Source organism: Leptosomus discolor, chromosome 9, assembly GCF_034619465.1.
Source record: "Leptosomus discolor isolate bLepDis1 chromosome 9, bLepDis1.hap2, whole genome shotgun sequence".
Taxonomy (NCBI): domain Eukaryota; kingdom Metazoa; phylum Chordata; class Aves; order Leptosomiformes; family Leptosomidae; genus Leptosomus; species Leptosomus discolor.
Window position 1 is genome coordinate 11,070,423 of NC_141399.1, and position 26,279 is coordinate 11,096,701.

At 43.0% G+C, this 26,279-nt stretch overlaps 1 protein-coding gene across 6 annotated transcripts in view; it reads right to left on the reverse strand.

Moving 5' to 3' along the window:
• Nucleotides 1–26,279, reverse strand: part of SETD5 (SET domain containing 5) — a 40,612-nt gene that overhangs the window by 13,356 nt on the left and 977 nt on the right. For 2 of the 6 annotated variants that reach the window (XM_086469709.1, XM_009954072.2), the window contains exons 2-17: nt 23,256–23,361; nt 22,172–22,383; nt 21,793–21,851; nt 21,201–21,388; nt 20,070–20,108; nt 18,287–18,529; nt 13,486–13,634; nt 13,041–13,158; nt 12,505–12,614; nt 11,974–12,220; nt 11,689–11,769; nt 8,793–9,056; nt 7,604–7,924; nt 6,439–6,681; nt 2,877–3,006; nt 1,405–1,658 (exon numbers count right to left, since the gene is read on the reverse strand). In XM_086469709.1, coding sequence (XP_086325835.1) covers nt 1,405–1,658; nt 2,877–3,006; nt 6,439–6,681; nt 7,604–7,924; nt 8,793–9,056; nt 11,689–11,769; nt 11,974–12,220; nt 12,505–12,614; nt 13,041–13,158; nt 13,486–13,634; nt 18,287–18,529; nt 20,070–20,108; nt 21,201–21,388; nt 21,793–21,851; nt 22,172–22,383; nt 23,256–23,361 — 2,764 coding nt within the window. The remainder of the gene's footprint in view (nt 1–1,404; nt 1,659–2,876; nt 3,007–6,438; nt 6,682–7,603; nt 7,925–8,792; nt 9,057–11,688; nt 11,770–11,973; nt 12,221–12,504; nt 12,615–13,040; nt 13,159–13,485; nt 13,635–18,286; nt 18,530–20,069; nt 20,109–21,200; nt 21,389–21,792; nt 21,852–22,171; nt 22,384–23,255; nt 23,362–26,279) is intronic. The other 4 variants (XM_009954073.2, XM_086469710.1, XM_086469711.1 and 1 more) reach the window with 3 other exon arrangements.

A 26,279-nucleotide genomic window follows, 5' to 3' on the forward strand; every position in this document is an offset into this window, starting at 1 on the left:
TCATTCCCCAGCAAGCCAAGCTGTCAAGTGGCATCTTCCACTTGCTTGAGGAAGCTTGTGAACTCATAGAAGAATCTTTCTGTTGTTCTCTTACCACAGTGCTACAGGCCTGAAGTATAAAGATTTACACATGGGGAGATGTATTCACTCAAGTTAAAATTGACGATAACTACATGAAACAGACGTGACGTTAAAACGTCGATATTACAAATGAGCTGCATTGAGGGAAATACAGAAGTTTCAAAGCCGCCTATGGTCTACTGAGCTGTTAGACTCTTTTCAAAGGGAAAAAAAGGTAAAAGGTACAAGTAAGGTATAGATGTTCAGCAAAATCCAGGCTTCCCACGGCTTACACAGGGCAACAGAAATAACTAACACTAAGGTGGGACAGGAAATCAGTGACTAGACTGTGGAGGTCCATGGCAAAGCTGCCCTGATCTGCCAAGGTAAGGATTGTTTCTAATCAAGCTCTCTGCCTGAAACAGTCTTTCATCTCTCTCCTCAATGCTCCACAACCTTCCCTGCTACCCTCTACAGATCTGTCTCTCAGGCAGCTTACAAGAAAGGGCTCTCAAAGAAAATAATCAAAAGCACACTAAGCTAAAAATACCACAAAGGACTGGTTGCCCTGCTGCAAAACAGATGAGGGATTCCTGCAAAACAGTCCCTAGTACGGAGCAGTCTGTCACTACACAAATTTTTTTAATGGTTTTAACTGGCAGAGCGTGAGCAGCCGGCCCAAAGAGTTCCATTTTTTCACATGAAAATATGCAATACTAGAAAATAAAACTAAAACTGCAAACAGCGTGATCCCTAGGCACAGGCACAGAGCAGCAACACAAAGCAGAAGGGCCTGGCTGGATGAATGCTGATAGCTCTCCCACAGAGCTCAGAGCAAGGGAAACCACCTACAGAGCCTGCTCAGTACTTCTGAAAATTTTTGCAAAAGGAAAACTACCAAGAAATCAAAGGTGTAAGATATTTTCCTTCTACCCAATCAAGGGAAAGGAAAACCAAAGGATATAGTGGAAGCTGATGTAAAGTATTTCTACAATGCCTGGGGTTACTGAAAGCTGTTCAGGGAAAGAGGAGCTGAGGACGTCAGACAGCCTTTGTGAAGTTTTGGGAGCTACTGTGCAGAAATGGAGAAAAGAATTAGACTAATGTTCCTTATAGCTACGAAGTGAGGGGAGGCTGGGCTGCAGCAAGGTTTGACATCTAATAGGGCAGCAGATTTGGCCAGAAGGGGAGCAGAGGAGAAAGACAGCAGTGTTCTTGAGTCTGACACTGTGATGCTGCTCACAAATATAGCCACATACTTAAAAAGGTGTCCCTAGCACTACCCGTGCCGCAAATATTCCAGTTCCTCTCTTTTTAGCAATCCCAGTCCCCGGTCAGATTTACCTCGAACTGTAGTGGAGTATTGCAGCGACTAGCAGCCAGAGAGGGAATGGGTGAGAACATCACGCCATAACCGTTGCGACTCTCCTCCTCTCCTGGCAGCGATGAGCAGGGTGTAGCCAGCTGTGGGCTCGCTGAGCCAGGAACTGAAGGGATGGGAGGTGGAGGGGTGATGGGAGACAGCGGCCTCAGCAACTTCTTCACATTCTGCTCCATCAAGTAGCGAGACTTCCATTTCTTCAGGGGACTCAGCAAGTCTGAAAAACAAACTGAGCTGAGGACAGGGCTGAACCATTAACCTTAACCATTAACCATGTGCAAATCACACACTGTCTCCTTCCCCCTACTCCCAGACCAAACAGAGCCCATGAGTCTCTAATGTGACTAGGAAAGATTCCTAAAACTGAGGTACCTCTGAAGTACTTCTATACCAGTTTTGAGACATGTCTAGATACTGACAACAGAACAATACATAATCAGGAATATACAGTGAACAAGGAAAGGAAATACTTCAACTAGAACTAAGCACGAGAGGGAGCTAGGGGAAAGGAAGACGGGAAGAGATAAAAAGAGGAGAGGGGTCAGAGGACGTGTCACTGTCATTGCTATGAACAAAGCACAGGCAGCTCAGTTATTACCTGAACCCAATAGTTCCCTATAGGCTACGTCAATACAGTCCAAACCCATTTCACTCCCACAAAGGATTAATGCCTTTCCCTCAGGCCTACCCCTACTCAAAATACTACTATTTTTTAATGCTCAGTGTAAAAAAAAAAGTATTCAGTAAATACTGCAGTTCAGTTATTTGCTTCTTCAGGTCTTGCTCAGGGACATGCATTTCTTGGTTCTGGTATTCTGTTCATTTCCTATTCATCTAACTTTTCGATAATCAATTCTGTATTATCTGTGTGTTGTCTAGCTTCCTGTCTGTCATCCTTGGAAAACTGATCCCTGACTGGGCAGATCTTCACCCTCCTCTGTAGAAAGATTCAGACACAATATTTAACCATTCTGCTGCTTTACTCACAGATTTTAGCTTCTCCATCTTGGAGACTTACTTAATCATTCACTTATTACATACGTGCCTGTGAGACTTTGCTATATCTTCCTATAGTCAGCAGACATTTAGTTGTCCATCTAACAGCACCCTGCTGAAAAGAGATGATATTGTATTCTTTTTTCCCCTGCCCTCCCCACCCCCCCTTGGACAAATGATCACACTGAGGCTGATGATGCAAGATAAAGTGATTATCTTTTCACAGGAAAATACTGAGAAACTTTACACATGCTCAAGCTAGAATGGGTCTGCAGAAATTTGAATGAATGGCAAAGTAACATTCTCACCTGCCATAAAGCTGTGCCATCAAGCAGCAGTACATGTTAAGATGTCAACCTGTACAGCTGCCTTTGTTATTCAGCAGCTTCCCCAGTTCCACTCAAGCTCCCACGCTGCCCTGATGGTGCTGAGCACCTACCTGTGTCATCTTTGCAGATGCTGGAAGAACTGCTGTTCTCGTTACTTTGGTATAGACACTGGGTTCTGTTCTCTTGCGGAGCTGGTGAGGTCTGAGTCATCCCCTCTTCCAGGGCTTGTTTGATCCAGCGCTGAAACAGAACGAGACTACATAAACGTGCAACCCCTCCGGTACTCTCTATGCAACCTTGCAGGATGCACTCAAACTCCTACACCTCCGTGCAGCAGGGCAGGCTGCTCAGAACACTGATATTACCTCCTTTGCGTGCGCTCAGACAGGAACCTGCTAGAACACAGCTGTTAGCACTGAGTCTGCCACCTACTGTGATGGGGCTGACTATGTGCTCTTGATGAGATGTATTCTGAGGATCACCAGTCTTCAGCAATAACACAAAGATAAGTGAAGAGCAAATTATAAATAGATAAAATGCAAAACTCTGGCAGCTAAAAACTATTAAAAGCAATCTTAATTAAAAGCAAAGGGAGATAAATATGATGAACTATCTTAAACCCCTGATTTTAGCAAAAGAGCTGTTTCCTGCCCAGGACCACAAACACACTGTCCCCCTGCTCCACTAAGACTTAGAACTTAATAGAGATTCTGCTCTAAAAATTCCAGCAGAGAAGTGGATGAGTTCAATCACATAACAATTCTTCCAGGACTGTGCTTGCTGCCAGCAACAAAGAGCAAAAAACACCTGAAAATGCAAGCATCAGTTTTCAAGGGGGCTAAAACAAGAAGAGAATAATAAAGGCAAATCCTTTCTTCAGCTACTAATAAAAAAGATACAAGTCACAGCGGTCTTCTCAACACAGCAATACAGAATGTTTCACATCTCGTGCAAGTGAATGTGAACTGAAGTTTCAGCAAATCGGCTGCTGCAGTGGGTGTGCTAGCCCTGCGTCTTGACACAAACTGACTCCTGATGGCAGGCAGGAAACCTTTGCTTGCTTTACTATAAAAAAATAACTATCACACTATAAGGGAAAACACCCAGGTGACTCACTAAAATGAAATCAAGCTGCTGAAAAAAAAAACCAAACAGTAATTTTCATTCGTGTAGTTTACCCAAGGGACTCGTGTTACCAGCCTTTTCTTCTTCCAGAGAGGTTTAAAATACTAAGTTTACCTTTCAGTAATCCACAGTTCATCTACATCCCAGCAATACGTATCCTATTAGAGATACACATATATGTCTTACGATTCCTCAAAGCTATTATGAAAGTGCATCAGAAACTCAGTGGCCACAATCCTTGAAGAGAAAACTTCAATGTGAGGATGAAGAGCAGGTGACAGGATCTATTTCAATGGCCTTCCCTACTGTACAGCAGACTACTTCTCTGTTCAAATATAACTCAATGGATTCCACTGCGGCCACCAGGAGAAGTGAGAAGTGCCAGCCAGTCTGGAGCACTGCTACCTCAAATGCAGCATTTGACCTGACAGCCATGTCACTGTACAATGTGTGATTAATGTGAGCAGGTTATACAGTTCAGTTTCCTTGTGAGGTTCAGTCACTGGCATGCTTTGGATGCAAACTGAGATCGTCAGCTGAGGTTTTTTGGCACAGTCCTGAGTAGTTTAAGGAAAAGGCCTGCTGACAATCCAAGAAAATATGTGATTTATTTCCACAGCCTTTATAAATTAACCTTCCTGATCGAGTAGTCAGAAGTAGACAAGACAGAATGATCAGGTCTTGAGAGCGCAATGTCGTAGAGTTCTGGACCACTTCTAGCCCTCAGCTGGCTGAAAAGGAGGTCTTCCCTCTGAGTGTTTTCTAAACATTCCTGAACATGAAAAGCAGACTTCTTCTACATCTCCAGACTGTTAGTGCTAAAAAACACCGAATGCTACCAAGCATTTTCCATAAAAAAGCTGGGAAACTCCTACGAAGTGGATGAAAGCCCTTACTAGAACAGTTATCAGTTACCTACTTTCAAGAAGGAGAAATCTAACAAATTATTTTCTGCAACACCTGTTCTGGACACAGAACCTTTCAGTATTTTATTATTATTTAAATAATGGAACAGGCAGTGTACTCCAGTTTTCAGATGACGCCAACCTGGGCAAAACAAGAACATGCTAGAAGTCAGTATTCAAGATTTTCCTACTAAATTGGTAAATGGGTGGGGACAAGCAGGACACAGCTCAGCACAGGCTAGAACAAAGTACCAAAGCCAGAAACAATCACTTGCTACAAACATCCAGTTTTGGACTCAGCTTCACGGAACATGTGGACTAAATGCAACTTAGCCATAGGGAGACTAGTCCTTTCCCTCTCCAGCAGTGAGAATTATCATACGTCTAGAAAACAGCCAAATGTAGCAAGAGATTGGAAGACTTGTTCCATGACAACATTTTTCACTGACTTGAGAGCTTGCTGGCTAGTTGTAGAGCAAATGCACCAAGCACAGAACTCGGAATCACCCTGCCAGTTTTGCTCTGGATGTTTCTCTCTTCCCTGAGGCGCAAAGACACTGTTAAGGTTCAAAAAAGCAGCTCAAGCCTTGCAGTTCTCAGCTAAAGATGCACAGCGAGATTGCCCAGGCACATGGAAACAAACATGGTTTTGCTCATACGAGTATATATAAACCATCAAGAGCTTTATCTACGAAGGAAATACCCAAAAGAGACCTTAGCTTCTTTTTGTAGGTGCCTGTTAGGGCATGACAACAAATTGGCTGAAGGTGGAAAACAGTGAAGTCCAAAGCTTCTCTCTGGAAAAACTCCCTCAAAGGAAGGCAAAGAAACCAGGACACAGTACATGACTTCGAAAGCTACTAAGACTTGAAGATCAGAAAGTATTTCCATAAAATTGTTCTCAGGTAATCACACAGGATCTGGAAGAGCCTCTGAGCAAAGCTGACATGTGACAGGCCAAGATGGGTTCTGACAAAAATCTGACTGAGAAAACTAACCTGAGCTACTGTTTCCCTGTGGATGGGTAAATGCCAGCATTTACTGGCCACATACCATCTCTGGAGGAATGAAGTGCTCAGCTGGGCTCAGTTCAGGCTTCCTGCATGGCCACAGGTATCTGGTGTAGACAGACAGTCTATGATCCAAACAAAGAGCTGCGGGCTTGCTCTTGTGAACAGGCAAACTCAAAGCTTTGCTGAATGAGAAAGGCTCTCCAAAGACAATGGATCTTGACTAAGGCACTGTATTCTTGAAGTCTTTTGCAACACTGTCCTATCCCCACAATGCCAACCATCCTCTGACTGTGAAAGTAGTAACATAAAATGCTCTAAGGGCAACGATTAAAACTCCTTGAATTGCACATGCTGGATAATAAACAGCCACTGCGGATTTGAAAGTACATGTTGCCAAGAGGAGAGTCACAGAACAGTTGTTCTACCATGGTAAAACGCAAGGATGAAGACTGAATCGCAGCTAGGAGAGGGTCAGCAGTGATGGCCTGGACACTGCATCGACACAACAGGCAAGGCCAGCTCAGCAGGAATATATGGAAATAGGCTTGAAGAGGACATAACTTTACAAGGGTGCCAGTAAGAGCTTGATGAGTATATAGCCCCTGAAGGTAAGACAGGAGCAAACATACCTTTTTACAGGAGCTGTAAATTCCATCCAACAGAAAGGGCCTTCGTCGTCTCTCAGGGTTGAAAGGTGAACCAAAACGAATGTAGTGTTTAGGTGTGGTACAAATCAGCGGGGAGTGGATGAGACCTGGCAACATATTTAGGGTAGTTGCCAAAACTGTTGGGTCTGTAGTAATGCGCAGAGGGCATTCAATAGGGCACTCCTGCTTTTCTGCCTTGTCGTTCAGCCATTCGGTAACGAGATACTGAAGGACAAAACACACATGTCAATGCAACTACTGCAGGCGAAGAAGGGGAATAATATGGCACAAAGGCGTATGGGGAAGCAACGCCCAGGTCAGCCCCCATGCTAAAACCTCCCTCCTCCTTAACAGGAAGGAACACGGCCAGGACTTCCTGCATCAAACACAATTTTCACCTGTTGCAGGCACAACAGGTAATCCGGTTTTACAGAAGCAGCTCGATTTTATGCTCCATTAATCTTATTAGATGGTTCTCCCAAAACTTGATCACCTTGTTCAAAACTAGGTTCTAGCTGCAAGCCTAAATGTATTAGTGGCTAATTTATAGCCAGTATGGGGAAGCTGCCTGCTAGCTTCTGCAATTTTCCCTCCTTTCCCTTACAAGTTTTTCCCAGCTTGTACATTATAATCTGCAGTCACACTCCCTCTTGGTCTTCAGTTGTAAGCTGAAAGCTAACCTCTCCTACTTTGTCCTAAACAAATACCCTCCAGCCTGCCATCCCACCCCATTCCAAAAAGATATTGCCGCTGATTCCCACATCAAATACATTTTTATGCCATTCTAAATTTATTTTTAAATTTCAACTAATCTTTACTATATAATGGCTCCAATTTTCTCTCTTTGTTCTCTTACTGGTATACACAAGAGAACCTTTTGTTTTACTATCCATCACAAGGTGCAACACCCTGGTTATTTCAAGGTGGTTTTGTTGGGTTTTTTTAAGCAAGTCTAACTACACCTCTATGCTGCCTGATTTAAGGTAGCTTTCTCGGTTGACAGCCACTATAGAACAAATAATACAGTAAATAAAGTCACATAATTCCAACTATTTTGAAGAACTGTTTCCCCCAAGCCAACTTTTCCCCAAGGGCTACATAAAACCTCTTTTTCCCCTCTCTAGTTTGAGCACTTGATCATATTTACCTTTTTAGTTTTGGGGTACTTTACTGCAGCTCGATTAGACTGAGATCCTGCAGCCAGGACAGCAGTTGGGTCAGATCCCGTCAACTGTCTGCCTTCTCCTGGACCTTCTACATTGCTGACATCTGTTGTGGTTACCAAGCTGGCAGTGCTTCCTTCCTCTGGGACAGCCTGTGCAAGTTCAGCTTGCTGGGAACTGGCTTGTTTCTGCCTTCTCAGTCGTTGTGCTGAACTGGTCCGGTATCGAGAGAATCGACTTTTTGGTCGAGGCCTGGAGGGTTTTGCTGGAGCTGGCTTAGTAACCGTTTTTTCAGGGACAGCATCCTACAATATAAACTGTCGTTAGTCCAAGCACCTCTAAGAGTATTCCTTTTCTCTGCATATGGTATCAAGGATTGAGATTTATTTATTGACACTATCTAACTCAAAATCTGGTTGGACTCCGTTTGTATTGGCTCATAAGATAACTTTGGGGACCCTTCTAAAACACTGGCGCATTATTGTTTTATCTGCTGTGTTTTTAAAGGGGTCAACCAGAACATTGGTCCTAAGGAAGAAAGCAGCAGTATGAAACTTGCCCCTCGTTTCAAGGTAACTGCTCTTAGTTCTGTTCTGAGCTGACAGGTATCATTCCAGGCAAGTATTTGGGCCCTGCCATATAACGGGAACCCATGCATCCAAAGTAGAGTGGGCCAAAAAACACAAAGAAAAAGCAAAAGAATTCCTCAATCACTGCAGTTATGCGTCCAACTTAAGCTCACGCCAGTACCAAAGGGGCCCGCTCGATGAGGGAGCTGGGTTTGTTCAGCCCAGAGAAGACTTATGGGGACCTAACAGCAGTCTTCCTGCATCCAGATCGAGGCCACCAAGAAGATGCAGTGGTCCATCAATGTACATACACTGAAATGAAAGGTTCAGACTGAATAACAAGGCAAGATTTTTTCATTGTGAGGACAGTCAAGAATTGGAAGAGGATCCCCAGAGGGGCTGCGCAATCTCCATCCTTGGAGGTATTCAAAATAAGACTGGGTAAGACCCTGTCCAACGTGGTCTGACCTCAGAGCTGACCCTGCCTGACACAGAATGGATTAGCAGCCCCACGAAGCTCCTCCCAACCTGAGTGATCTTATGATCAGATATGCTGCATCTGAGCTTGGTTACAAGCTACTAAACAGTCCATTCTTTGTCTTACCACTACTTGCGAAGACCGTCGCGTGTTCACCCCAGTACTGTTGTTACTGTTAGAAACATTTGGAGCAGCAGCACTTGGTGCTGAACTTCCATCTTCAGTTTCAGGAGTCTCCGTTTTTACTTCCTCCAGCTCAGGAGCTTCAGAACTGATGCTGACTTCAGCATCGGTGCTGTTACGGTCTGATGGTTGCTCTCGCCTCCTTTTTCTCTTTTCCAAGTTTTCAAACATGTGCATGATGGCTTCTACCTTCCGGTCTTCCCGGGACTAGAACACAAGAGTAAATTTAAGTCAGCACTGCAAATTATGCACATAAAGAGGCGGAGACAAGAACAGACATGGGATGCGGCACAGGAAGGAGAACAACTGCCAAACAGCAAAGACAAGAGCCAGAAAGGGGACAGAGAGAAGCAGTTCTTTTCAGATATTTGCATTTTGCAACATGGCAAATTTCCCAGAATAACAACAACATAATCGTGTGTTCATAGAGTAACTAGAAGAAGTAGACTTTGTTCTTAAATAGGACCACTCAGATACTACTGAGTGATAAAACAGCCACAAGGAAATGCATAATTTTGAAGAACTAAAAACCGTAAGAAAGAATAAATAGAGTGAAGAGACAACTTGGAAACAAATAGAGCTACTCACTAATGACCAAGCATTAGAAGCAAACAGAAGCCAGAGGCAACAGACGTAAGTGAATCAGTAATTTTCAGCAAGTACCACACAAACTGACTAAAATCATCCAGACTCATTCCTTCTCTGATGTCAGGAGATCACCCAGCTCAAAAATAAAAGCTCTTGTCTAAGCAGCTTACACAGCGGATGAGAAAAACAGAACAGGAGATAATAGAAAGGCAAAACAAAGGTATTTATTAGGTAAACAGAAAGGTCAGGAAATCTTATCACCTAGTTGTGTCAGAAATAATTAGTAATTATGCACATAAAAGGCCCAGTACTATAATGCTGCAGTGACTGGCAAAAACCAGGCTGAATCAAGTGAATTTTAAGAAATGGGATCAAGTGCCTTCTGAGACTTGTCATGGAGGAGAAAGTATCCTGAAGCACACAGCAGTACTCAACCACAGCAGCCTAACCTTTACAATTTTATGTTCAAAAATATTCGATACACACAAAAAAATTAGAGACTAGGAAAACTATAGATACAGGTATTTACCTGGTGCCAACTATAGAAAACCGAATCTCATTAAAGGAGATTAACTGGTGCAACGTACAGGAAAAGGGCTTACAGGCTCATGGGAAACTAACACTTCACTTAGTCTTCTTGAAATACACTGTTCCAGTAAGAGATCAGCTTCCCTGCATTAAAATGAAATTTTCCCTCCAAGCTTAAGGCCAGTCTGACGGATGGCTCCTCTTACTCAAATTTCAGTAGAAATTGACTGCTTTATCTTGCCTGGTCAAAAAAAATCCATGAGATAATTGAAGAATCTCTCCACTGGATGGCCCTCGGCTCTGCAATTTGCTGCACTGTCTTAACCATTAAAGCATTCTCAGGAAATTTACACATGGAAGATCCACATCTCTGATTAGAGAAAGACGGGTGATTAAGGTGTTTGGTGAACAAACGAAAAACGGGGAACTCCTAGCTCCAATACATTTATGGGCTCGTAGAAGGATGGGAGCACTTTTTTTTTTTTCTTTTTCTTTTTTTTTTTTAATTAATGAATTAAGTAGAGCCGGAACAGCTCCATTCACATGCATAAAGCATTCTAATCCAAGGAGCAATCCCAGGTGCCATAAGAAGCACAAGGAAAAAAAAAAATAAAAAAACCCCAAACCCCAGCTATACCGAGTACAGAAGGCGGCTGAGAAGGGACTGTCACAGAATCACAGAACGTTAGGGGTTGGAAGGGACCTCTGGAGATCATCTGGTCAAACTCCACTGCCAAAGCAGGTTCACCTAAAGCAGGTCACATAGGAACATGTCCAGATGGGTTTTGAGTATCTCCAGAGAAGGAGATTCCACAACCTCTCTGGGCAGCCTGTTCCAGTGCTCTGCCACTCTCAAAGTAAAGAAGTTTTTCCTCACGCTCAAGTGGAACCTCCTGTGTTCTAGCTTGTGTCCGTTGCCCCTTGTCCTGTTGCTGGGCACCACTGAGAATAGCCCGGACAATATTTTGATCAAATATTTTGATCAAGATGACTGATTAAGGCAATAGTGATTTGGAAGCACAAAGGGATTTCCTAATAAAGAATACAGCAAATTTTGTTGACTTGTGCCAACAGTGCTGTTGGTGGAGTACCTCTCAACTTTTGTCACTCGATCCTGCCCTTTTCCCGTGTGGCAACATGTTTATGAACCCATACAGGGAACAGATATAGGTTAACAAACCTAACCCAGCAAAACAGATAAAATTTTAACACAAATCTGGTTCTGGTTCATCATATGATCTAGCTGAAAATGTCCCTGCCCATTGCAGGGGGGCTGGACTAGGTGACCTTTAAAGGTCCCTTCCAACCCAAACCATTCTATGATTCTATACGGCTCCATAAATTCTTGTACTGGCAATGAGGAAGGGCAGCAGGAACATAAAACAGGTGCTATTACCTTTTTTGAATCTGGTGCTGATTGTCTTGTTAATCGTATGGTTTAGACTATAGAATAGCTCTGAAAGCAACAGTTAAACCTTTCAATTGGGAAACAAATCTGTCGCATACCTTCTAATGTGCAGTACCCTAACATAAATCCTGTGATGCGGACTCAACCTGGGTGTTTGTGGAGGTTTTTTTGGGTTTGTTTTTTAATCAAATAACTGAAGACCACTGACAGTTGAAATTTGCGTTGAAACAAGTGGAATAACCAACTGGGCCTGCTGGTCACTTGCATGAAGCAAGTCCTAAGGGGGATGATACCCAGACTGAGAAAGGTACTTGCCCGTCGGCTGTGGACCAAGGCTCCCTGTTCATCTACAGGCTCCTCTTTCTCCTCTTCTTGTTTCTCCTCCTTCTCTGCCACCTGAAGGAGAAGCCCAGACTTAGTATGTCGAACAAAATCCAGTTTTAAAGTTATCAAGATTCCTATGGTAACCCAAGGGTGCTAAAGGTTTAAAAAAGGCTTCCTGCAGTTTCTGTTCTGAAGACCCCAGTGCTGTATTGGATCACATTCCACAGCACTGAATGATAAAAATATATATATAACAAAAAGCGTCAAGGGTTTTACCTCATTGTCACTGACTGCTGCAGGTCCTTCAGGAACTTCCTCTGTTTGTTGACTGCTGTTCTCATCCGATGCAATGCCCTGCTGTTCCATTTCTAGTTCCTTTCGACGGGCTTTTCGCCGGCGTGTTTCTGCCCCAATCAGTGTGCCTAAAACAGGTGGAGGTAGGTGTTCTGCAGCATTTGGGCTACGTTTCTGCACAGGGCAATTCCGGTTCCCCTTGTGACACGCACAGTCCACTTTATAGTTGCTGCTCCAAAACACAAACATAATTCGTGTCACTCTTCATTTCTCAACCCTTGCACAGAGACATTCAATGCATCTCCTACTAAACATCTCACCACGTGCCAAGCAAGGACAGCAGGCTACCTTATGGCCTCTATTGTAGAATATGCCAGCAGAACTGGACAGAATAGCCGGAAAATGCATTTCAGTAGAAAACGGAGCAAAATGTAGAATGCGAGGAAAGGGCTGGAGGAAGATGTCCAGTCCAGGAGGGCAGTGGAGAGCTCCTGGGCGAGGTGAAGGACTCACCAGATGTTGTACTCATAGTCAAAGGCGATGGTAACCTCTGTGTCCTTGGCAATGGTGGCAACAGCATAGATACACAGGTGGATCATCCCATCAGCAATCACATGACGAACCTTGTTAAACAAAGTAGAGAGAAACTAACATCTACACAAGTTGCACTTCTTACTTCCAAGAGGGAAGCCTCCTTCTGCAAAGTAGCTCTTATCTATTCCCTGAATAATTGTCCTAAACTCTCCATAGGGAAAAGCCTGCTTCACCGCTCATCTCGTTCTGTGCTTTTCCATCTACACTTACTACTGCCTGCTTACCCTATCATTCTGCAGCCAAAGGAAAGTCACAAAAGAAACCTTTTCCTGCCAAAGAAAAACTCATGTTCCCAAACTTTCTCATCTTCCAAGTATAAACCACCAAACAAGCAAAAGATGCAGAGAATTTACCCCATTTACTGCATTTTAGTTTGAATATTCGTAAAAAGGGAATGCACTAAGCCTGTGTAAAACAGTATTTGCAATTACAGTGATGGTGAAGAGAGAATTTACCTCTGCATTTGGAGTGCAGGAACGCCTGATGAACCTGGCATCATTACCAAAGGTGCGGGCATCAACACACATTTCAACGCCATTGAACTTGGAGTAGAACAGCACAAAGGGATATGGCCTGGAGAAGTAACAGAACATCTCAATCCCAAAATACCCAATTCCCATGGTCCTTAAAACAGGTATCCCTCACTTCACTGGAAGCAGCGCTTCCACCAGTGCTATTGCTTGGGATGCTTATTCACTTTCATCATCACAGTTTAACAGATCTACTTCAGAGGGTTTTGGTCCATAAGCAGAGCATCAAGCTGAGGTTGTACATTTGATTTCACATTTCTACGGATGGCACAGCTGACAAGGGCCCTGTCGGTGTGCATTATCCCATAGAGACACTAGTCTCTCTGTGCCATGATGCTCTCTCATACTAATCACTTCATAGTACTCTTACTTTTTGAAGAAATGCCCATTGACCTCGAATTGCTGTCGTAACATAACCTTCCCTCGATACTCAATTATAAGGGTATCTAGTGCCAAGTCTCTTGCTGCCCTCAGGATCTTCCGGTGCTTCTGAACCCGAGTCACCCTTCCCAGCTGCAGCTGTAACAAAAACCAGAGCAAAATATGAGAATTTCAACCAAAGGCCTCTGACTCATGAAAAATATTTTACCTACATAAAAAGAAAAATTACTCTAGTAGCTACACACAGAAACTCTGCCAGGAAAATATATTGTTTATTCTGTAACAGTTTAGTAACGACCAATAACCTTCACTGTATTTATGAAAAGCAAAGAGTATTTATTCCTTTCCTTCAACAGTAAGTCTCACAAATCTATCAGACCAAGTATTTCAGTCTTGCAGCTAGGAGGCATAACCAGACCTGTCAGTTGCTGCTAACAAGGAACTACTCTGCAATTATGGCCACTTTCACAGTCGGAGTAACTCAAATCTTTCCTAAATTGTGGGTTGTCACACATTCAAAGGAAAAAACAAGCTTTTCCTTCTGCAGAGGATGGTAAATTCTAGCTAACAGGACAGAGGCTTAAGCTGGCAATTTCTATTTCCACCCAGAAACTTATCTTCATCTGCCTGCTCAACTAGTGCTGTGGATTTTTTTTTTTAATAACATGAAGAAATACATTTTTAACTAAGTAGTGACAGTTTGCTGAATCTTCTTTATGTTAAAATCTACAGCTCTATTACAATGGATTTTCACAACAATGTGTCTTAATATTATGAAACCACAACATTCTTTAAGCACAGACATCCAAATACAACACATTTTATTATAAGCACTACGACATAGGAAATAGTTCTTCCATAAAAAATGAACTTTTCTGGCTTAAAAGATTGAACTTCTCTGCAAGTAAAAATTATGTGAAGATGGCTGGCTGCCTCACCACAAGAGCTGTGGCTGCTCTTGCATGCTATTCACTGCTCATTGATACTTTTCTGGAGTGAACTGAGGCATAAGTGTTCTTACTTCAGTAACAATGACAGCGATCTACCTACCTTTTCCTGATAAAACTCTCTTGTTAGAAACAGCTACCGAGCAGTCTGCTCAAATGGATAAACATCACATTAGCTTAAGAAGCGGCTCAGTCTGGCCAATGACAGAACACGTGACGCTCTAAACTTGTGAAAATAAAGTTACACTACAGATCTACTTGTTGACTTCTCTCACTCAGGCCCAGGATAAAGATGGTTTTATAAAAATATTCATTTGAAACCTATGCAGAGGGAGTAATGGTCTTTCTATTCCAGACCTCCTCTTAGAGATCTATCCAGTGCTACATTTATCACCCCTATGGGGGTGTATCTCTCTTTCATACCACTGTATCGGCCAGCAATTGGAAAAACCTGCATGTATGTATTGCAGACTCTGAAAAGCCTTGCAGGGTGTCATTTACCTCTTCATATCTTGGGTCCTGATAGGGCCTCAGAGAGGACTTCCCAAGTTCACCGAACTGGCATAAAAGAAACATGTTATTTCCAGACTAAGAAGCCACACTGCTAGCCTTGATTTCTGATCAACAAACCCATGAGACGAATGAACTGTAGGATAAGACTGTTTATACTGCTGAGAGTAGTGTATTTTAATATAATTATTATAAATTAAGTAATAACGTAAAATTATTTTAAGACACTGGATACATTTTGTGCTATCCAACTGTGGTAACAGAGAATAAATGAATGGGACTAGATTTGTTAGTGTGTGACAGAGAGAGATAAGGAGAAAATATCTCAAGTTAGTAGATAAATTACAACTGAGACACAAGCATGTCTCCAGTTGAATAATTTTGTTTCTGTACTACCACTTGTTTGCTGTTATAATCAGCTTCTCATCTAAGCTGGCCCTACGCAGAAGGGTTGGACCAGACAAACTTCAGTGGTTCCTCCCAACCCAAATTACTCTACTACTCTATCAAATTCTCTTAGTATCTTTCAGACACGTGGGCTAATGTCTGGTAGCCTTCACTCTTCACTCTCACCTTTGGCTCAGGACTGACTTGCATTACTGCTCTGATGCTGGAAAACAGCTTGGGGAACACAGGTGGGATAAGGTGGGGTGGTGGGAGAAGGGAGCCCATAATGGAAAGAGAAGCTCTGCATCTGTAAAAACTTAACAATTATCTGAGTTTGGTGAAACAGGAATGATCTCACAGCATTTCAAATAAGACCCTAGCTCAGCTTGGTTTTGTTCTCTGAATTCAGAAATATGAAGAGGATTAGCTGCCATGCTTTCATGTGTGAAAAGAACAAATGATTTTATTCGTGTCATAGGCTAGGGATTGCTGACTGCTAATCAGACAAAACTGTTCTGATATGTTTGCAGAGCAACATCTGCATAATACTCAGTGGCTCTGTTTTATAAAGGCCCTTTCCTTTTCACTTCAAAATGTGAAATCAATCAGGGGTTTGAGTTCAAGTCAGCAATTATCAGAGGCAACAAAGGGCAAATACTGACCCTGGGTTTGGTTTGGCAACAGCAGGCAGAAAAATGATTCACAGCTTTCAGTTTGTCAAGCATCTGGTGGCAGCCAGCACTAAGACGATTTTATTCATGACACTGAACAGCTTCATATTTTCACAACTTTCCCTTTGCATCATTAGGACAGTTCAGAAATGGTTTATCCAAAATATTACAATGATCAAAATCCCATGTCCTGCATGCATAACTCTTAACCCATCTTTCCCTACTCCCTCCTGGCTTGGGGGAAGCTTTTAGGTCACGCTTTCTTCTCTCACTCTGTTTTTTTTTTTTCCCCCCTCTTTTAAAAGTATACACTTGCATCATTATTTACCCAAGCCAAACAACTCTCAACTGGGACAGTATACTAGGCATATAAAACATTCTATTTTTATTCCTTTCTCCTCTCTCCAGAGTCTTCATGGCCAAATAGAGCAGTTATGATACCCCTCTTCTACACACAGCTGCTATCTCCTTATTGACACAACCTCCTTCATTTTTTCCTAGCTCAAAGTACCTATTTCCTTATCTCTGAGAAAAGTTATTTTTACATCCAGTAATGATATCTAGTTAAAAGACAACTGATGCAAACCAAGAAGCCCTCTCAGTTTGTCTAACAAAGATGAGGCAAATGAGTGGAACAAAAATATTAAAGCACAGGATGAGACCACGCACTCCGTGCCTGTGCAGGCTAGCCTCCTCGCAACACCCCACAGCCATCTGCTGAGCAGAGAAAACAAGGACATAAGGGCCGACAAGCAGAGCCCGGGACAGCCACCTGGTCTTTCCTCAGTATCCGAGAGGACCTACAAAGCCACTAAGTCCCTTTATGCTTTCCCAGCATGAACAATGACAGGTACCTACTTACAGCTGGTTTAGAGTAACTGCAGCTCACTATGAAGCTTTGCAACTTTCTATCTTTTTCTTTGGGATATGTCACATTCGGAGTCTTCTGATTTGGAATGCTGGCCACTTTTCCCTGCGGGAAAACCTATGTCTGTACAGGGAAGGGAGAGGGCAAGACAGCATGACAATCTGTCCTGTTTTACTATATGAAGGTGATAAAAAGAAACAGCATATGTTTTATTACTTATTTCAGGACTTTTAGGAAAAGTCATGTGAAGGAGATAGAAGAGTTTACATTTAGACTCAGAAAATATTAAGATTTCTAGACAAGCAGAACTTTTTCTTCCCTATATTTCCTCAGTTGCTCACTTTAGGAAGGCTACTCACACAGCCAAGTAGAAGTGTTTCTACCCAGCCCCCCCGAAATCTTCTTATTGCAGAACTAGAGGCAAAAGTGGAAGGAAGCTGGGTCCAAAGTCCTCTTTCTGCACTCTCCCTTACTGGCAATATCTGTGCTCTGCCTGATGTACTTCACCTACGTGAAAGCAGAGGGAAAGGTGGGAGGAAGCACGTGAACTTCACAGAGCTGTGAGTCAGCTGATATAAACAAGAATGATTCAAGCACAAACATATACCTGATATTCAGGTTTCTGACTCTGCTCCCCTTCTACAGAAGAGGTGCCCCACATCTGTTTTGAAGCCCATCCTTTTCAGTTGCACCTATCTCCACTCTCCTAGACAAGGAAGCCCTACCTTCATTCTCCCGAACAAAGCAGCCCCACAAAGCCTGAGCTGAGTGGAAATGCCGCTCTCTGTTCACTAAAGCACAGACCAGATAAAACATCAGCTGAGAAGAGTAGTGGGGAGGACGTACACCATACAAACAATATCCTTTTCCTGCCTCTCCTCATCTACGTGCATTCCATAAAGCCGGCAAGACACCAATCACTGCACATCTCGGAAGAGAAAAGTTAGGGAGAGACAGTTCCCTAAAATCAGTTGTAGTTGTGCAGTATTTGAAAGTTACCAGAGTCCAAATAAGCATCCAAAACATTGAAATAATGATGAAAAGTTCTTTAAAATAGCTTTCCACACAACGTGAGCCAGGAGGGGAAAAAAAAAAAGACAGTAAATAAAGTAGGGAAATTCCTATCTCCAGCAAGTGACAGATCTGGTTCTGCCTCAAGCCATTCAGTGACCAAAAACATTTATGGCAAGATACCTGTGAACCATATCACAGAAATGTACAAAATTATCCCAAACTTAGCAACACTGATTTGGGTGAACATGAGTGTTTCTGAATCTGTTCTCTTTTACATCAAATCCATACCTCTTGGTCTGAAATTATATGACCAGCTATGATATTGCTCACCCATGCCCACACCTCACGTCAGAGGACCTGACCTACCCCACTGCTGTCACAAATGGTTCTTACCTGCATCTGGGACCCAATAACAGTATTATTGCAGGCCAGCTCTGTTTTGTTGATTGTGTCTAGCATAGCGGTTTTGCCCACATATTCTTTATTAGAGTTGAGGTGACGCTCCAACAAGTTCTGTACATCAGCGCTGTACTGATTAGTAAAGGCTTCCTCGTACTGATCTGTCCAGAGTCGTATTCGATTCTCCCACCCTTCAGCTGTGTTTTCATCCAAGGCATGAGCTTCAGAAGGGGAATTCTGCACCAAAGAGCAAAGAGTGAACAGCTAGTACACAATGGGAAAGACCTATCCACAGTGCTCTGAGCATCTGAACATGCTGAAAAAAAAAAAAGGGCAAATCTATTCCAAGCTAAGAAAGTGTCAGTTATGAGGACACCTTTTTCAGAACCTGCATCCTCCAGAACATCGACGAAGAACTCTGTGCAGGACTAAGACCTCTTGACAGTTGGTACTTGGCACTGCTACATACAAGAAAATTAAGCTAGTACATGGCCAGAAAAAGTTTGTTAAATCACTTTGGAAAAATAATTAAGTAGATTAAAAAAAGCAAAGGAACAGAACACACAAAGGCAAATAAATCTCATGTAGGCTTGTCCTACAGTCAACCCACTCATGTCCAACATAATGCTAGATGATGCTGACTGCATCTCAATCTCGGCAGTGACAGGTCCAAAAATAATTCTGAACCTCCTAGCTAAATGGTCATCAGGGTTTCAAGAAACTGAATGCAGAGCATAAGCTAATACCCAGAGGGTTAAAACTGCAAGTCTTAGGCAGTGTAAAGAAGAGAGGACAAAATCAGGTAATCCATTTATACCATCTGGTAAGGGAGGGGGAAAAAAGAAGCTGGTAGGAAAAAAAAAAATTAAACTTCATTCTTTACTTGACAATAGTTGAAGTAACTCAACAAGCAACATTCCAGAGGTCAGTAACTCAACTGTCGTCATAACGGACTCAGACATATGTGACACTGAGGTATTAGTGACAAGGACCACTGAAGAACAATCATTATTTTCATCATATATATTAAAAGCATTAAGAATTTTCATGCATTTTTATCCTCTCCAGGCACTTACATACTATGGAGATAGATGCACACAGACAGACACACCACAGGATTGTCCTATTTCCCCTGAGCCACCTGCTAGAAGCCACTGTCAGCCACAGTACTGGGGTCAGATGGAATTCAGTGAACTTTAAGGAATCTCGTGTGTTTCTAGGCACACATTTAGTGTTCCTAGAACAAAGTGCAAGTTACATTTTTGTCAAATAAACTTTCTATCAGATAACCACACCTACCAATATTGCAGAAAGTCACAGATCAAGGTATCATCCCATCCATCCCTAGTAAGAGGATGTGGAGAGAAACAAGGCAACACTGCTAGGGACTCCCAACGTTAAACTAGTGTATTACTTTGATGCTGAGCCTTAAAACAGCTTTGATGCAATCAAATGATAACTGACCTCACAGAAGGGTGGCCACAACCAGTTCTACATGCCTTACATCAAACACCCCACTCCCAAGTGTCATGAATCAGTCATCTCTCTTGGAACTGGATGACGTTACCTTACAGAAAGCTACCTGAAGCAAAAGCAAGGTTCAAGGAGCAATTCCTGTGATATGCTTTTGAACAGGCCTGCTTATGGTACACAGTAAGCCTTGAGATTATTCTGAGGCTGATCCCACAATCAGAAATTCCCCAGGCAAACTAAGAGGAGCACAACATACAGGGCAAAAAACCCACCATCACCACAGAGGATTCACAGTTCTACTCACCTTCATCCTCAGAGACTTTCGTGAGCCCTCTCGAAAGGCCTGCCCCCGAACAAGGAGAGAAAGAGAGAAAAAAAACAAGTATTACATACTTCCTCAAAATCAGCATCCCAGAACCACACTAGATCTTATTGCAACAGACCAAGCCTTAACAAAAGACAGCAAGAATTACAGGAGTACCTACACAAGAAGCAATGGACTTCAACAAAAAGACTCTGCAATGCAAATCCCGTGGAAACTGCTGAAAAGCTTGATGGCCAGGATTTCTGAACTAAAAAGACCTGCCTCATACTTAGTAAAAACGTCAAGATCAAAACCAAAACTGTCCCAACCAACCCCACTTGCTTCGACAGAAGAAAGGACCAGCAACAGAATCAAGCTGGTTCATGACAAAAGACCTGAAGACCTCACATGGCTCCTGCTCCCAGTCGTTTATTTTATCAGTGCTTGCCAGAAGAACTTCAAGGGAAAACTAACCTGGAGAAAATCATGGTAAAGCTAGCAGATGATGGGAAAGAACCAGCTGCTCACACACTTTCATTCCAATATAAGCAATCCAAAATTATTTCAGTCCCTAAACCCTCACAAACAAAACAGTAAAGTCATCCCTCAACAAATGTTCATCACTACCTACATAGTTTTCCACACAGGCACTATCTCTGTCCCTGAAGAACAGTGCCAAGAAGCTCTACAGCCCAGATTCCTTAACACAGCCTGCTAAGAAATGCCATGCTCCCTTCATTTTTCATTCCATTCAGTCTGCCCCTTTGCCACAGACAGACTCCAAAAGCTATTTCCCCAAATCCTAAAAGAGCAGAAAGGAAAATATGTAATCTATTATGTATGTAATACATATGTAATCTATATGTAATCTATCTATATGTAATCTAAGCTCTGAGCATGAATGAACAGTGTTGGGAAATAAAGGTGGAGTTCCAGTAAGGTAATCTTTAAACCAACAGCCACGTACTCTAGCAGGTCACAAATACAAGGCATCACATTATTACAGGTGAAAAAAAAAATTCTTGACAGGACAAAAGTTTCTTGTCTACTGCCAGCTTGTCAACCTGGTCTCAACAACAGTCCACACAGTGTTCGGTAGGTACTGCAGCAACCCTGTCTCACTCCACATACCTTGATCTTTTTGGCCTTCGGAGCAGCGCGAGCTTTTTCTGTACTCCTCTTCCTCTTCTTAGGTTTGCTTCTACGGACGCGGTTGACAGTCAGCGTGATGCTTGTAGGGGTGTGCTGTGTAGCTGTGTATAGCACTGTAGAGGGAGATAGTTCTTCATCCCAGCTCTCAGTTGCACTGCTGTCCCCACCTATAGAGAGGAGTGCTTCATCAGCAACATTTTCATTCATCCCAGAGAGAACAGCTTACCCCTATGCCCATATTCATCAAGACGACTTGATGACCCTGCATAGCTCTTCCCTAAGAAAACCATACCACCTCAGTTTTCCCACCCAAACTGGTAACAGGTCTCCCAAACTTCGGATATCTCACAGAATGGCACTGATGAACATTTCCCTTTTCTGTTCACAAGGTAATCTGATTTTCCCAAGAGCAGAGGTGAGGCAGAAGAAGAGGAGAAAATCCCAGTGGCTGGGAGGCAAAGAACATTAGCAGGCACTGATCACAGTCAGATGATTACAGCAGCCAAAAGACAAAGGGCTTGTAGAAAGAAAGCAAAAGTCGCCGTTATCAGAATTACAACTTCCAGCTCACCTGACACGTTGTCCTGCTTCCGGCGGCGGAGTCTGATCACCTTCCCCCTGCTCATTCCTCTGCCAAAGGAGAATGCACAATTGAAGCTGGTTTGTAGGAGTAAAGTCACTTGAAATTCAACAGGATGTCACAAGATGCGTGCCCTCAGTGGGGCCCAGGATGATAAGAACATCGATTTAACATCCTCATCTCCACTCCTGGTGCCACCAACACTTGTCAGGCTGACAACGCAAAGGAGGAGGGTCAATACTGGGTAAAGCACTGGAAAGAATGCTCCAGTTAGCAAAAGGAAGTCTGTCCCACAGCCCAAACGTGACACGGTTCAGTATGAGAAGCCAACACAAGTAGCAGTCCAGATCTGCACTGCACCAAAGCTTACCTGCACTTTTCACACTTGAGGAGGAAACCATCTTGGGAGACACTGCAGTGGCACCAAGTGGGAATTGATTCTCCTTCTGAGGAGCTCTCACTGTCCCCGGAGTTCTCCTCATCAGGTGAGTGCAGGCCATTCAGTTCTGCACGAGGTATAATGGTCTGGACAGGAGGAGAGGCTGGCGGCGTTGGAGGAGGAGGGGCTCCATAATTATGATCCTGAAAACGAGCATTTGCAGTACTACTTTTAACATGAAGATATGATGCCTAGAAACTGAAGTCCCAAATCCACAGTTCCCAGGTTACGATTTAACAACTGGTGTAAAACAGTAGCCTGAATTCCTCAATCTACCAAGGAGGTAAAGCAATAGCTTTGAAAGATGTGAATGGTTATCTTCTGCATCAATGAATTACATTCAAAACCTATGAAAACAACTAGGCTATCTCGGCGTTAACTGTGGTACTGCTAATAATCTGAGATGACATCAGTGGTCAAACACTGGGATCAGTTGCCCAAAGACGTTGTAGAGTTTCCGTCTGCTGAGATGTTCAAAACCCAACAGGACACGGACCTGGGCAAACTGCTCAAGCAGAGTCAGCTTGAGCAGGAAGGCTGGATCACGGGATCTCAAGAGGCCCCTTCTAACCTCAATGATTCTGTGACATCCTGTTCATCCCACAGTTTCAAGCCATGCTCCCACTCTTCCTGACTGTTCCTTGTTTCTCATAGTTATAAATTACCAATATAAAAATCTGCACAATTGAAACAAGTATAAATACTGCACAATAAACCGAACAGGGCATAAAATTACTACCAGGAAAATATCACGTGTTCATATATATTCACACTTCATTCAAATACTTCATTCAGTTAAAAATCTATCACCTAGAACACTAATAAAACTTGCTATAGAGTATGCAAGACTTCACAAACAATAAACACACAAATGCAAAATGTATGGCAGAACTCAGCTGTAACTCAGTGTTCCCTAATAAATAAGCCAAGGCTTAACAGGTAAAGAGCTACGGAACAAGGAGAAAAAAGTAAAGTAGACAGTAAAGAGCTGATTCACTGCAGAGAGAGTACTCACTGCGTAAGGCAGCCCGCGATAGCTGTGTTTCTGGGTGGCCCCATAGCCGTGGCTGGAGTACACATTCTTCTCACTGACAGCTGGACTAGCTTCCACAGACTCTGGGCTGCAGAAAGGGCCAGAAGTAAAACCCATCAATACAACATCATATTTTTAGTGCCAGTATTTCACTGCTCTTTTCTATTCAACACATGAGCTCAAAATGAAGAAACTTCGTGAAATCGAGGTGTTATTATGCGCTTCACCAGGCATCATGTGTGCAGAAGTTGTACAGGATGAACCTGCTTTCAGAGGGAAGGAACTAAGGGCCACCCTGGATAACTCATTAAACTGGGTCTCAATCTAGGAAGTTAAAAAGATAATTAGCATGTAAGAAGCTCAGTTTCCTTATAGTTGAGGAAGTTGGGTCTAGTTCAGCATTCACATCTGAACTCAGTCAGCTTAATCTCAAAGCCACTGAACAGTACTGCCACTTTATCTCTGCAACAGCTTATTTCAAATAGCAGCTAAGCAGCTTTCCTGCATCTGTGCTTGTTTCTCTCTCCCTCAGATACTAATTGTTAGCTGAGTCCAACATCCTGTGATGAAGTCTGCACGAAACCTGCAGCTGTCCTGACAGCAACTACCAGGAGTTGGAGATTCCTGTTACACAGAAGCAATAAAATTCAGGACCTGGACAGACAGTGGCCACAGACAAATCAGGTTTGCCCTGCGCTTTCTCTGCAGCAACATGGGTGTGCAACGTGCTGAACAGGAAATTTGCTGCTGAGGTACAATGCACTCTTCCACCACATGGTGGTGAAAAAAATCAGCTAAAAATGATAGGTATATCCTTAGCAGAAAGCTGCAGAAACCCTATTCAGAGAAGGGACAGCTGCAATTCAATGCAGGGAATATTAGATAATGAGGCTACAGACAGAATACCAGCAAGGAAACACAGTCTGTTACAAGCAGAAGATACAAGTCAGCTAACCTCAGCACACATCAGAAGCGGGGCCCATATCAGAATACACCAGAAAATTACTGAATCTTGTCTGCAGGTGAAATATTTTTCAAAATTACAGCATGGAGCTGAGCAAGCAGGAAAGAAAAATACAGGAAAGGAAAACTTTACCTTGGACCTCTGCTGCTCTGGTGAGATCTTGCAGGATTCGCAGTGGGTCCTACATTGTCAGTGTGAGTCAGGCAGTACTCAAACGACAACGGCCAGTGGTCACGCGTGGGGCAGCGTTTAGGCACCACCCAAGAACACTAACCCCTGTGCCCTCTGGACTTCCTATTAGCTCTTGAAATCTCTGCTGCACTGAAGTTTGCCCCACCCTGCTACTAAACCCAATATACTCTCCAACACACTGAGCTTCTGGCTTATTCTGGAGTAAGGTGGATCTGCCTTTGCAAACATAAAGGAGCAATAATTTATTGTACGAAGAACTGCAGAAAGTAGAAGACCTTAAACCTATGCAAACCACACTTCTGTAGCTCAGGATTCAGGAGCATGACTGATAAATTCAGATGGTTTTCAGTATAAGTAAAGCCATCTAAATCGTCAAAAGCAGGAGATAGAGGTGGTGATACCTCTCAGAGGATACACTTCTTAATAAAAGACACTGTGTAGAGCTTGCTGCATAATCCAGCCTTGTTAGATCTTTGCAACAGTCCTTTAGGACTTCCAGATTGGTACAGAGTTAAATCCATTCGGTTTAATCGTATTTTCAGAAACAATATTAGAAGAAAAAGAGCCTAAACAACCTAAGCAGCAGATCAGCCCTCTGTCCAAGTCCCCCACATTCCTAACTACAGTCAGCCTGGAATACCAGCAATGCTGCTGCAAGCATTAGCAATAAAACTTCAAGATTGTTGGTGCAACCGTGTCCAGGGGCAACAACGCTGGGGCCCATGCTTCCTCAGCAGCAGCCTGCCAAGGAGCTTCAGCAACTTCCAATATGCAGTCAGACTACAGCAAAACTACCCCGTGGCCTCCATGTCACCCTCAGATGAATACAAACACCCTTCAGCATTTTCACCTCCCTTCTGTACGAGAGGCCAGGGTAAGATGCTGAAGCTCAGCCTGAGAAGAGGGCCAGCTGCTTTTCCTTTTACCTTCCCCCTGCCTTCACGAGGCACATCTTTGAAATCAAGAGACAAGAAGTTCAGCTACCCCAGACTTCATGCATCAAACTAGAGTTTCAAAGGAGAACTGGAGGATAGCCTTAACTTTGAACAGACTCATGAAGGACATTTCAGCAATAAGTAACAGGGCATCAATGCAAAGCCTGGAGAATAAAGTCATGGCATTCCCAATTTTCAGAAAACAGAGAAACCAATTCAGCAATCTTCAAAAACCTGTTTTCAAAGCACTCCAGCCTAGCCTCAAGTCGGACCTACAAATTTCTTACAACCAGGGAAAAAGAAAATGCTTTGCAGAAGGTTTACAGACAGTCTTTTTGATATTTAAATGTTAGCAGGGACATGCATAGATATATCTGGCTCTCCTCTCTATCATGCTCAGCTCTAAAAGCAAAGTGCCTAGTACATGAGTAAACTATTTAGCACGCTTTCTCCTGTCATAAACAGTTTAAAATTCCTGTATGTTGAGTCTTGAAAGAGCTGGTGTGGGAGAAGCGTGGTGACAAGCAATACTGAATGTTAAATCTCGAAAACTGAAGGTTCAAGTACCTACCGCAGATGAGTGACTTACTAGAATCTGACTCCCCATTTAAAATCAACATGTAAAAATACAGGCTTTAGGATGGAATGAAGCATCATGAAGAAGAATGCCTAGAATGGGACCAGTGCCAAGACAGACAAAAAAGAGCATTAGCAGTCTTGCAGAGAGTGCAACTGTGTAGTCAGACTCTATGCATAGTCAAATCAGGGCAAGATGGAAGGGAAAAACGAGTCATACCCTAGCCTACTGCTCTTACAGTTCAAAATTAATAGAGTCTGGAGTAGTATCTGTTCTACACTGATCAATCTGACACACAGATATTTGCACAGTAGGTACCTTTAAATAATACATGGGGG